General features: G+C 37.0%; 2 protein-coding genes across 2 annotated transcripts; both read left to right on the top strand.

The window, feature by feature from the left end:
- On the top strand, positions 580–3,835 carry LOC18595264 (probable disease resistance protein At5g63020). The gene has a single exon (XM_018122663.1). It carries the CDS (start codon positions 740–742, stop codon positions 3,443–3,445), a length of 2,706 nt encoding a protein of 901 aa, XP_017978152.1. The 5' UTR covers positions 580–739; the 3' UTR covers positions 3,446–3,835.
- LOC18595262 (probable disease resistance protein At1g12280) lies at positions 5,508–10,219 on the top strand. Its single transcript, XM_018122701.1, has 3 exons — positions 5,508–8,499; positions 9,387–9,466; positions 9,656–10,219. Exon 1 carries the CDS (start codon positions 5,662–5,664, stop codon positions 8,446–8,448), a length of 2,787 nt encoding a protein of 928 aa, XP_017978190.1. The 5' UTR covers positions 5,508–5,661; the 3' UTR covers positions 8,449–8,499; positions 9,387–9,466; positions 9,656–10,219.

Below are 12,142 nucleotides of genomic sequence, written 5' to 3'. Positions count from 1 at the left end.
ACGTTTTAAGTTACCGTTGATAGCTTTTTAATTGTTAGTTAGTTGAGTAATTAAATAGTTAGTTAACCTATTTTATCCTTTTCTTATTCATTTGTAAAGTCTTTGTATAAATAGACCTATGTATACAACTTTTTAATAAATGAAGAATCAATTATTCCCAAAACATTCTCCACACCATTCCTCACCTTTCATTAGTGTTGAACTTTAATCACCATTGATCTTTCCTCCATTTCTTAAGAACAGTTTATTTTAATCCAAAATTCAAGGTATTAGATAAAAATAGTCGATATTTAATTAATAAAAAAATTATCAATTATGCAAAATTTACATTAATAATTTTTCGATGTTAATAAGAAAATAAATAAAAATTAATCAATATATTTTATTTTAATTAGAAATGATAATATATATGTTTACACGCTTTATCAAAAAGGAAGGAAAAAGGTAGTTTAGAATACCTCATTTAAGTAATATTTTATTGTCACCTACTTATTCTTTTAATCATTGATACAAATTCAACACAGCTGGCAAAAATTAAATCAGGGTCCAATCCAACAAAGCAGACAGCAATATTACTGGTTTATTACAAAGTAAGTCGACATACATTCTGGACCTTAGATCTCGTAAAAGCCTTGATCTTCCTCCCGATAACTCATAAATTCATCAAGTTAAGCAGTAATTCTAATCAAAGCCACAATTCCATTCTTTGTTGTAAGTCAATAAAAAATTTCATCAAGTCATGGGAAACTTGTGCTCAATCTCAATCTCAATGGAGGATACAGTATCTCGTTGCTGGGATTGCATTGTTAGGCAAGCAAGTTATATGTGCAAGCTTGAAGAAAATCACAAAGCTCTGAGTCTTTCCTTGGAGGAATTGAGAGCGCAAAGGGATGACGTGAACCGGACGGTTGACTGTGCTGAACTACAACTTCTGAAGCGGCTCAGCCAAGTTCAAGTCTGGCTTTCAAGAGCGGAAACTATGATAACAGAAGTTGAGGAATTGATAAAAGATATCCCTCAAGAAACTCAGAAATTATGTCACGCATGCTGCTTTTCCAAGAATTTCAAGTCTAGCTACAAGTTGGGTCAACAAGTGGCTAGAAAACTTGAAGAAATGGATGATCTAAAGAAAAAAGGAGTTTTTGACAAGGTGGCTGAGAACCAACCTGTAGCCCCAATGGATGTAAGACCTATTGAGTCCACGGTTGGCTTGGAATCAACATTGCTTGAAGTTTGGAGCTTACTCCAAGAAAAAGATGTGGGAATTATTGGTTTATATGGCTTGGGAGGAGTTGGCAAGACATCACTCTTGGCCCAAATCAACAACAAGTTTTGCAGTATGCCAGTTGGTTATGACATTGTGATTTGGTTGGTGGTGTCTAAAGATCACACTGTTAGCAAGATTCAAGAAAAAATTGCAGAGAAAATAGGCCTTTCGAACGATATGTGGAAGATGAAAAGTTGTGATGGGAAAGCTAGAGATATCTTTACAGTTTTGAACAAAAAAAAATTTGTTCTATTCTTGGATGATTTGTGGGAGCGTGTGGATTTGATCAAAGTAGGGATACCTTTACCAAGTCTGGAGAATGGTTCTAAACTAGTTTTTACAACTCGTCATCTAGAGGTATGCGGTAAAATGGAAGCTCAAAAGAAAATCAAAGTAGAGTGTTTGGGAGCAGATGAATCGTGGAAATTGTTTCAAGACAAGGTTGGAGAAGAAACCCTTGATAGCCATCCAGACATTCGAAAGCTAGCTAAAATGGTGGCTGCAGAGTGCGGTGGACTGCCTCTGGCACTAATCACAATTGGTCGAGCCATGGCTTGCAAGAAGATACCTGAAGCTTGGAAATATGCTATTGAGGTTTTAAAGCAATCTGCACACAGATTTGCAGGAATGGAGGAAGAGGTATTTTCTCTTTTAATATTCAGTTATGATAGCCTGCCTTCTGACACAATGAGATCATGCCTCTTATATTTTAGTTTGTATCCTGAGGATCATGTCATTAACAAACGAAATCTAATAGAGTATTGGTTTTGTGAGGGGCTTTTGGATGAATTTGACAGCATGCGCAAAGCTCTATTGCAAGGATACAATATTATTGATTCTCTTCTCAATGCTTGTTTATTAGAACAAGCTGGAGAAGACTATGTGAGGATGCATGATGTGATTCGTGATATGTGTTTGTGGATAGCATGCGAGCGTGAAGCAGTTGAGAAGAGATTTTTTGTTCAAGTAGGGCATCAATTAGGTGAAGCACCAGATGTTGGAAAATGGGAAGGTGTGAGACGAATGTCATTGATGCGAAATCAAATAGTAAATCTTAGGTCAACACCCACATGCCCTAACCTTCGAACTTTATTTCTCAACAAGAATACGCTGAAGGTGATCAGTGAAGGCTTCTTCAAGCTCATGCCTAATCTGAGGGTTCTAAACCTGTCAGATAACACTGATCTAAGAGAATTACCAGAAGGAATTTCAGAATTGGTTTCACTAGAGTATCTTAATCTATCAGGTACAGGTATAGAAGAGTTACCGGTTAAGCTAAAGAGTTTAACAAAATTCAAATGCTTGGACTTGAGCTCCACAGAGAATCTGAAAAGAATCCCACAACAACTGATATCTAGCTTTTCAATTCTGCAAGTATACAGAATGGTTGGCTCTGGTGTTTATTACCAAGACGGAATGATAGAAGGCAATGTCCTGAATGGAGGTAATGCAGGTCTAATAGAGGAACTGAAATGCTTGCAACACTTGAATATGCTGAGTATAGAAATAAAAAGTGCTTTTGCTCTTGAAACATTTTTAACCTCCCGCAATTTACAAGGATGCGCTGAAGAACTAGTGCTTCGCAATTTTCCAGAGTCAAAGGTATTGGATGTTTTATCTTTAGCAAACATGGAGCGCTTGGAGTTCCTACATGTTGCTAATTGTGATAACATGGAAGAAATGAAGATAACAAGGGACTTTGGGGAAATGAGAATGGCACAAACTAATACTCCTTTTAACTCACTTGGTCGCGTTTTCATAGAGCGATGTCGCAGACTGAGGGACGTAACGTGGCTGACTTTTGCTCCTAATCTGACTATGCTTTCTGTTCATTGCTGTCCTAAAATGGAAGAAATAATGAGTGAGAGAAAATTGAATGAAACTGAAAATGTGGTTGGAATTCCATATCCCAACCGATTTGCTAAGCTAAAAGAGCTTCATTTGCGGCATCTACCACAGTTGAAGAGCATATGCAGTGATGCCTTACCCTTTCCATGTTTGACAGACATCTCGGTGTTCAAGTGCTCAAAACTGAAGAAGCTCCCGCTCAGCTTTGACCCAGAGCGAAATAAAATCAGCATTCAAGGAACGCTGTCCTGGTGGAAAGAGCTAGAATGGGAAGATGAAACCGCTCGAAATAAATGCCTTTTTGTCGACTCTAGCCTTGGCCTATGGTGAAATACAGAATATCTAAAAGACCTCAAAGGTTTCTGATTAACAGAAATCTTTGTCAGAGAATCCCCCCAACTGAACTCTGACAATGCCAAGGGAAATCAAATCTGCATTCAAGGAGAAAAGGAGTGGTGGGAAACGCTAGAATGGAAGATAAAGCCACTCAGAATGCTTTACTGCCTTTCTTCGAACCCCACTGATGGTGAGGTAAAGAGAATCCTGAAGCAATCAGAGCTGTGAGATTTTGGAAAGTAAGTTTACTTCCAATTTGTCATTTTCTTCAGCTTTGATAATTCTAAATTTGTTTGCTTCGCTCTCCTTCAATTAATTTGTTGTGAAGTTTTCGAATTAGTGTGATCTATTTACATCCTTGATGAGATTGCTCTGTTGTTTTGATATAATGTCTCTTACAAGTCCTGTTCATATTATTATTGTAATTTTTTAGTTATCTTTACCTTTATTTTTATTATAAGATTAATAGACATTATTATTAGATATAAGTCAATACTTGAAATCACTTCAAACACCCCCTAGAAGTTAGATGAAAGTTTTAGATTCAAATGCTGAGACAGGTCGATGAAATTTATGAAATAAAATAAAGTTATTTTTAAGTACGTACCTCAAAGTCTTTATCTATGAAAAGAAATAATACTTCAGTAATGAATCCCATGTCACATGCCTGCTGTGTATCCTATAACAAGTACAATAAGCCATTTTTTAAGTGCTAGGTTACAATTTCAAGTAACTTTAAGGAAGATTATTAGCTGTTATGCATGGCTAAATGAAAAGATTATTTGGTGTTAATTTCCTATCTAATGAGAGTTTGGCATGTGTTTATCCACATATAAAAGTTAGATGCCATTGACTTAATAAAAATTAATATAAAAACTAAAATATTTTACAAAGTGAATGGTACGTGGGTCCACCCATACTGCCGACAACTCATAAATTCAACAAGTTAAGCAGTAATTCTAATCAAAGCCACAATTCCATTTTTTTTTTGTTTTGTGTAAGTCATGGGAAACTTGTGCTCAATCTCAATCTCAATAGAGGATAAAGTCTCTCGTAGCTGGGATTGCATTGTTAGACAAGCAAGTTATATGTGCAAGCTTGAAGAATATCATAAAGCTCTGACTCTTTCCTTGGAAGAATTGAGAGCGCAAAGGGATCACGTGAACCGGAGGGTTGACTGTGCTGAACTACAACAAAAGATATCAGAAGTTGAGGAATTGATCAAAGATATCCCTCAAATAACTCAGAAATTATGTCACGCATGCTGCTTTTCCATGACTTTCAAGTCTAGCTACAAGTTTGGTCAACAAGTGGCTTGAAAACTTGAAGAAATGGATGATATAAAGGAAAAAAAGGAACTGTAGCTCCAATGGATGTAAGACCTATTGAGTCCACTGTTGGCTTGGAATCAACATTGCTTAAAGTACGGACTTACTCCAAGAAAAAGATGTGGGAATTATTGGTTTGTATGGCTTGGGAGGAGTTGGCAAGACATCAATCTTGACCCAAATTAACGACAAGTTTTGCAGTATGCCAATTGGTCGTGATATTGTGATTTGGTTGGTGGTGTCTAAACATCACACTGTTAGATTCAAGAAAAATTGCAGAGAAAATAGGCCTTTCAAACGATATGTCGTAGACGAAAAGTTGTGATGGGAAAGCTAGAGACAATGAGCAAAATATTATTGGCCCAAATGGCCATGAAAACACACACACACACAAAGATAATTACCTTTCCAGGAGAAGTGACAGGAACTTCAATTTTAGTACATTTGTAGTTTACAATTCCTAGGATTATTTATATCCTGAGATCTTTTTTTCTTTTTTGTGTATATTCAACTTGACTAATGACTTCAAGCTATGAATTGCATTTAGGGATAAAAAATAGAAAATTGTTTAATTAACTTTAAAGAATTTGGAGCACCCAGGATTCAAAATCTCCTTTTCTTAATTAAAAAGAAACTTTAAAGAATTTGGGTAGGAATTTATGCCATTATTTGATTCCTGTATATGATTTTTATACATAGAAATGTTTATCTGGCAGAGAAGGGTTTGGCATTCACTCTGGTCAAACTCGCATTTTCCTCGACTTAGTGGTAAAGTTCTTCAAATCAAAAGCAGGAAGTCTCCTCAAAGCCAACAAGCGCATTAACTCTTCTTTGTTTTGTCAGTTCAAAAATCAAATTTTATATAAAAAAGAAAAAAAATACATGGGCAATTTGTGCTCAATCCAAATCTCAACAGATCACACAGTCTCTCGTTGTTGGGATTGCATAGTTGGACGAGCGAATTACACTTGTAAGCTAGAGAAAAACCTTAGAGCTCTGCGTGTTGCAGTGGAGGAATTGAAAGCACTAAGAGATGACGTGAATCGGAGGGTTCATTGTGCTGAACAACAACTCATGATCAAGCGGCTTAGCCAAGTTCAAGTTTGGCTTTCAAGAGCGGAAACTATGATAATGGAATCTGAGGAATTGATAAGAGATGCCTCTACAGAAAAGGAGAAACTATGTCTCGCAGGCTGCTTCTCCAAGAATTGCAAATCTAGCTACAAGTTTGGTCGACAAGTGGCTAAGAAACTTAAACAAGTAGTTGAGCTAAAGAGTAAAGGAGTTTTTGACAAGGTAGCTGAGAACGAACCTACAGGTCCAGTGGATGTGAGACCGATTGAGCCCACCGTGGGCTTGGAATCAACATTGGCTAAGGTCTGGAGCTTGCTCCAAGACAAACAAGTTGGAATGATTGGTTTATACGGATTGGGAGGAGTTGGGAAGACAACACTCTTGACCCAAGTTAACAACAAGTTGAGTGGTAATCCATTAGATTTTGATGTTGTAATTTGGGTGGTGGTGTCTAAAGATCACACGGTCGAAACCGTTCAAGAAAAGATTGGGAAAAGGGTAGGCCTTTTTAATGGGTGGATGCAGAATAAAAGTTCTGATGAGAAAGCTGTAGACATCTTCAGGATTTTGAGTAAAAGAAAATTCGTTTTGTTCTTGGATGATGTATGGGAACGGGTGCATTTAACCAAGATAGGGATACCTTTGCCGAGCCAGGAAAATGGTTCCAAGGTTGTTTTCACTACTCGTTTTTTAGAGATATGTAACGAAATGGAAGCTCAGAAAGTCAAGGTAGAGTGTTTGAGAGCAAATGAAGCTTGGGAATTGTTTCGAGAGAAAGTTGGAGAAGAAACCCTTCATAGCCATCCAGATATTCCAGGGTTAGCCCAAAAGATGGCTGCAAAGTGTGGTGGGTTGCCTCTTTCACTAATTACTATTGGCCGAGCCATGGCCAGCAAGAAGACTCCCCAAGCATGGGAATACGCAATTGAGGTCCTGAAGAAATCTGCACATAAATTGGCAAGAATGGGACAAGAGGTGTATCCTGTTTTAAAATTCAGTTATGATAGTTTGCATTGTGACACGATGAGATCTTGCCTCTTGTACTGTGGTTTGTATCCTGAAGATGTTCTTATTTTGAAATCTGAGCTGATAGAGTATTGGTTCTGTGAGGGGCTCTTGGATGAATTTGACAGCGTAAGAAGAGCTCGATTGCAAGGATACAACATCATCGATTCTCTTGTTAATTCTTGTTTATTAGAAGAAGATGGAGAATACTACGTGAAGATGCATGATGTGATTCGTGACATGACATTGTGGATAGCAGGCGAGTCTGAAGCACCTGAAAAGAGCTTTTTTGTACAAGCAGGGCTCCAATTGACTGAAACACCAGATGTTGGAAAATGGGAAAATGTAAGAAGATTATCATTGGCAGGCAATAAAATCAAAGATCTCACATCAACACCCACATGTCCTAATCTTGAAACTTTGTTACTTAACTATAATGAGTTGGAGGTGATCAGTGATGGCTTCTTCAAATTGATGCCTAATCTCAGAGTTTTGAACTTGGCAGGTAACCGGGGTCTGAGACAATTGCCAGAGGGAATTTCAGAATTGGTTTCACTGGAATGTCTTAATCTATCACGGACAGGGTTAAGAGAGCTGTCAATTAAGCTGAAGAGCCTGACGAAATTAAGATACCTGGACCTGAGATACACGGACGATCTTAGAAGAATTCCAGGGAAGCTGATATCTAGCTTCCCAAAGCTGCAAATATTCAGAATGTTTCGGTCTGGTGGTGGTTATTCTCAAGAAGAAATGGTTGCAGACAATGAAGATGGAATAGTGGAATTGGGGTGCTTGCCACATTTGAATGGAGGGATTAATGATTTTCATAATCCATACGAAACAGAAGGAGACAATCTCCTGAATGATGGTAATGAAGGTCTAATAGAGGAATTGGGGTGTTTGCAATCTTTGAATACGCTGAGTATTCATATAATGAGTGCTTCTGCTCTTGAAAGATTTTTGAGCTTCCCCAACTTACCAGGCTGCACTCAAGAACTATCTCTTTGTGCTTTTAAAGAGTCAAAGTCATTAAATGTTTTATCTTTAGCAAATATGCAGTGTCTAGAGAGACTAGATATCAGTGAATGTGCAAGACTGGAAGAGATGAAGATAGAGAAGGAAGGGGAAGGAAGAATGATACAAGCCTCACTGTTTCGTACCCTTCGAGAGGTTACCATATTTGAGTGCGGCAATTTGAGGGACATGACATGGATTATTCTTGTTCCAAATCTAAGATTTCTTTGGGTTGTTAATTGCCTAAAAATGGAAGAAATAATGAGCAAGGAAAAAATGAGTGAAGCTGCAGATCTGGTTAGAAGTTTGAATCCAAACCCATTTGCTAAGCTACAAAATCTTACTTTACAATTTTTACCAGAGTTGAAGAGTATACACTGGGATGTGCTACCCTTCCCATGTTTGACAGAAATATTTGTGAGAGAATGCCCCAAACTGAGGGAGCTCCCTCTTAGCTCGGACAGTGCTAAGGGAAATCCAATCTGCATTCAAGGAGAAAAGGAGTGGTGGGAAACGCTAGAATGGAAGAATAAAGCCACTCAGAATGCTTTTCTGCCTTTCTTCGAACCCCACTGATGGTGAAATAAAGAGAATCCTGAAGACATCAGAGCTGTGAGATTTTGGAAAGTAAGTTTACTTCCAATTTGTCATTATCTTCAGCTTCGATAATTCTAAATTTGTTTGCTTTGCTCTCCTTCAATTAATTTGTTGTGAAGTTTTCGAATTAGTGTGATCTATTTACATCCTTAATGAGATTGCTCTGTTGTTTTGATATAATGTCTCTTACAAGTCGTGTTTACATAAGTCAATCCTTAGTCTTTAAGCACACTCGAGTGGTTAGACGGAAGTTTCAGATTCAAATCCTGAGATGGATGAAATGAAATTTATAATATAAGAGAGTTATTTTCGATTATTTAACTCAAATCCTATCTATGTAAAAAAAAACAATAACTTTGTAATATGTACCCCATGTCAGATACCTGCCTTGTGGCCTATGACAAGTACCATAAGCCATTTTTTAAGTGCTTGGTTACAATTTCAAGTAACTTAAGGAAGATTATTTGCTGTTATGAATGGCTAGATGCAAAGATTATTTGCTGTTAATTTCCTAATCCAATGAGAGTCTGGTATGTGTTTATTCACAGATAAAAGTTAGATGTTGTTGACTTAATAGAAATTAAACTGTATCATGCCTCCAGGGTATTGTTACTTTATCATTGAGCCCCGCACTGTGAACCACATGAGGGAAAAGTAGGGGAAAAAGGAAAGGAAAGAGGAAGAAAAGGGCTCAAATCCTTCTAATATTTACGAAACGCCATTGATGACATGCGCATAACCTCAATTCAATTAATTTTTTTATGGGGGTAATGGCAATTTCATTTGTTTATATGTTATCAGTAACACAAAATCACATTTGTTTCATTTTCATATCACTTGTCATTATCTATTTCTCTTCCCTACCCCACTTAAAATTTTACTTTCTTTTGTTTTAACACAGAATTTTCCAACTGCAGGTCCAGCTAAGAAAGTTATTGTAGGCGACTTTGAGATATTAATGAAGACTGCAAACGCATGAAATGATTCAACACACAATGTATCGTCAGTTTTCTTTTCTCTTCTGTTGTTCATTTCTCTGCTATTTCTGCTGCTCAAAACTAAAGAAGCTACTAATGGATTTTCTCCATTTCTCTGACAATATTTGTAATCTGCAACCCTCCTTTGTCTTTGGGGAGTTGTTGAGAAAAATGACTTTCTGACAAGTGATTCTGATAATTGTGAATAGGGTGTTTTTGGACTTCAATCTTTGCTGTCATCCTGTGTATCTTTGGAAGCAAGAAATTGCAAACTGTTTGAAAATAGGATGAATCAACTTCCAGATAGTTTGTAACATTGTGGTTAGAATAATCTCAATTCACTTGGCATCGCAGCTAGGAACTTTCCTTGCTTTTAATGACTTAGTAGCCTTCTTAGTCTACTAACGAGTATGAATTTTCCCCAATTTCCAGATAATTATAATCCACAGTTTGGTGCTTGCAACAAGTCTGTTTGTTTGATGATAGCTACATGCATATGTCAAAATCAACAGTGGAGAGGAAGAATGCTGGAAATAGTTAGAATGGGAGGATCGATGTAGTGACTCTGAACACTTCTTTACAAAATGGTCTACAGTTTTCTTGAGTATATGACCTCGAGAGGCTGAAAAAAAATGAAGATTATTGCAATTGCATCAATTTCCTTTTATCTTAAGACCCTGCTACTGTTATTTTGTATTTTTCCGGTCTTTGTTTGCTATCACATTCTGTAATTGAATTGTTTGGCAGGTATTTTGATTCATATAAATCAACCATCTTCATCAGCTGATATGGAATAAGAATAGACCTTATTTCTTGTACATCAAAACTGCTTGCGGCATTTTGACTTGTCATGTTGGCTCAGAAATTTAACAGGGCCCTCTAATTTTCTTTCAAAGCTAAAGATAAAGAAATGTCTGCTCTCAAATACTACACATTTTAGCTAATCCTGTGCATTCACTTTCCTAGTCTGCAACTATGTGGTTCAGGAAAGAGATTTGAGTTTAAATCTTGCGCTGTTTAGTGCTTGCAGGCTTCTTTTTCTTCCAAATTGATTTCATCAATTATGACGGAAGTTGTTTCTCATGAAAAATTAATGGTTTAATAGTTTGTTGGATGCTCACAGCATAAATGTCAGAATATATACAATCTAGTATTCTAAAGATATTGGTTTATTAACTAATAAATAATCATACTATAAGTCATTGCTTCAATATAATAATCAATAATACTAAAGTCTTCAAATTGTTGATTTCTAATGCAACAAGCCAACAACCAATATTTTGTCTTTCACGTTTTTATTTCTCGTCCATCTTAATAAAAATTTTGATTCTCTTTTATATTTTGGTAGCATTAATCTAATTTTCAATCCACCGATTGCTTCTCTTTAATTCTTTTTCATCACTTTAATTCTTCTTCACGGGTCAGCTCTTCATTAGGCTTCAACCCACCAATTGTTCATTTGTTAAATGTAGCCATCCCTAAAATCTGCTTATTTGTACATTTTAAGGTAGTATTTATTGTTCAAATATCTTTTTGAGATTTGTGTAATAGAAATTTATAAATAATTTTTTTTTTCAAATTTGTATAATATATAAAAAATTGGGAGAATTTGTTTTTTAGCCCTTAAAAATAACATGTTTTTGAAAATAAGCCTTTACATAATTTTAACTAGTTTTAGCAACGAGAATAGATTTTTGGATAAAAATGCCCTATGAGCCATCTTCGTTGACACGCACTCTCAAACAGGTGGAAAATGGGAAAATAAATATGCAAAGAATTTGTAAACATCTAATTTTGTGCAAACATCCATTTCTTTTTCGCGAAGCTTGTGAAAAACAAAATAATATTGCATGAGATGGTTTTTCAGAAATGTCGGACATGACATTCAGACAATAGGAGAAGAGTGATATTAAACCTAATGAGGAACCAGTCGTGATGAATCCAAAGCTTGGAGAATGATGTAAAACTAGAAATCCTTGATACGGTGGTGAATCGAAAGGAGAAAGATGTGAATGCAAAGCATGAAATAATCGTGCTACAGCAGGCTATATGTGACACAACTGTAGCAAGGTAGAGTTTAGAGTTTGTGAAATGGCATGTTGGGAATGTGTGACACGACATGGTGGGAATGTGTGACACAACTGTGACATGGCAGGGTTTAGAGTTTGTGACACGCCATGGAGAGAATTTGTGATACGACAGGGTTCAGAGTTTGTGACACCCCATGGAAGGAATCTGTGACACGGCAGCGTTTAGAGTTTGTGATACGGCATGGAGGGAATCTGTGACATGCCAGCGTTTAGAGTTTATGACACACCATGGAGGGAATCTGTGACATGGCAAGGTTCAAAGTTTGTGACATGCCATGGATGGAATCTATGACACGCTAGCGTTCAGAGTTTGTGACACGGCATGGAGGGAATCAGTGACACGTCAGCGTTTAGAGTTTGTGACACACCATGGAGGGAATCTGTGACATGTCAGCGTTCAAAGTTTGTGACACACCATGGAGAGAATCTGTGACACGCCAGCGTTCAGAGTTTGTGACACGCCATGGAGGGAATCTGTGACACGGTAGGGTTCAAAGTTTGTCAGACTCCATGGAGATCTATGACATGGTAGGGTTTAGAGTGTGTGACACGACATGGCTTGAACATGTGACACGACATGGTTTGAAAAAAGAACAAAAATAGGCA

The sequence above is a fragment of the Theobroma cacao genome, chromosome 6, assembly GCF_000208745.1.
Source record: "Theobroma cacao cultivar B97-61/B2 chromosome 6, Criollo_cocoa_genome_V2, whole genome shotgun sequence".
In the NCBI taxonomy this organism is placed as follows: Eukaryota; Viridiplantae; Streptophyta; class Magnoliopsida; order Malvales; family Malvaceae; genus Theobroma; species Theobroma cacao.
Note: the sequence above shows the minus strand (reverse complement) of the source record. Positions and strands in the feature narration are given on the sequence as shown.

Coding starts and splice junctions, on each gene's coding strand:
- LOC18595264 (XM_018122663.1), top strand. CDS start 740: ATGGGAAACTTGTGCTCAATCTCAATCTCAATGGAGGATACAGTATCT.
- LOC18595262 (XM_018122701.1), top strand. CDS start 5,662: ATGGGCAATTTGTGCTCAATCCAAATCTCAACAGATCACACAGTCTCT.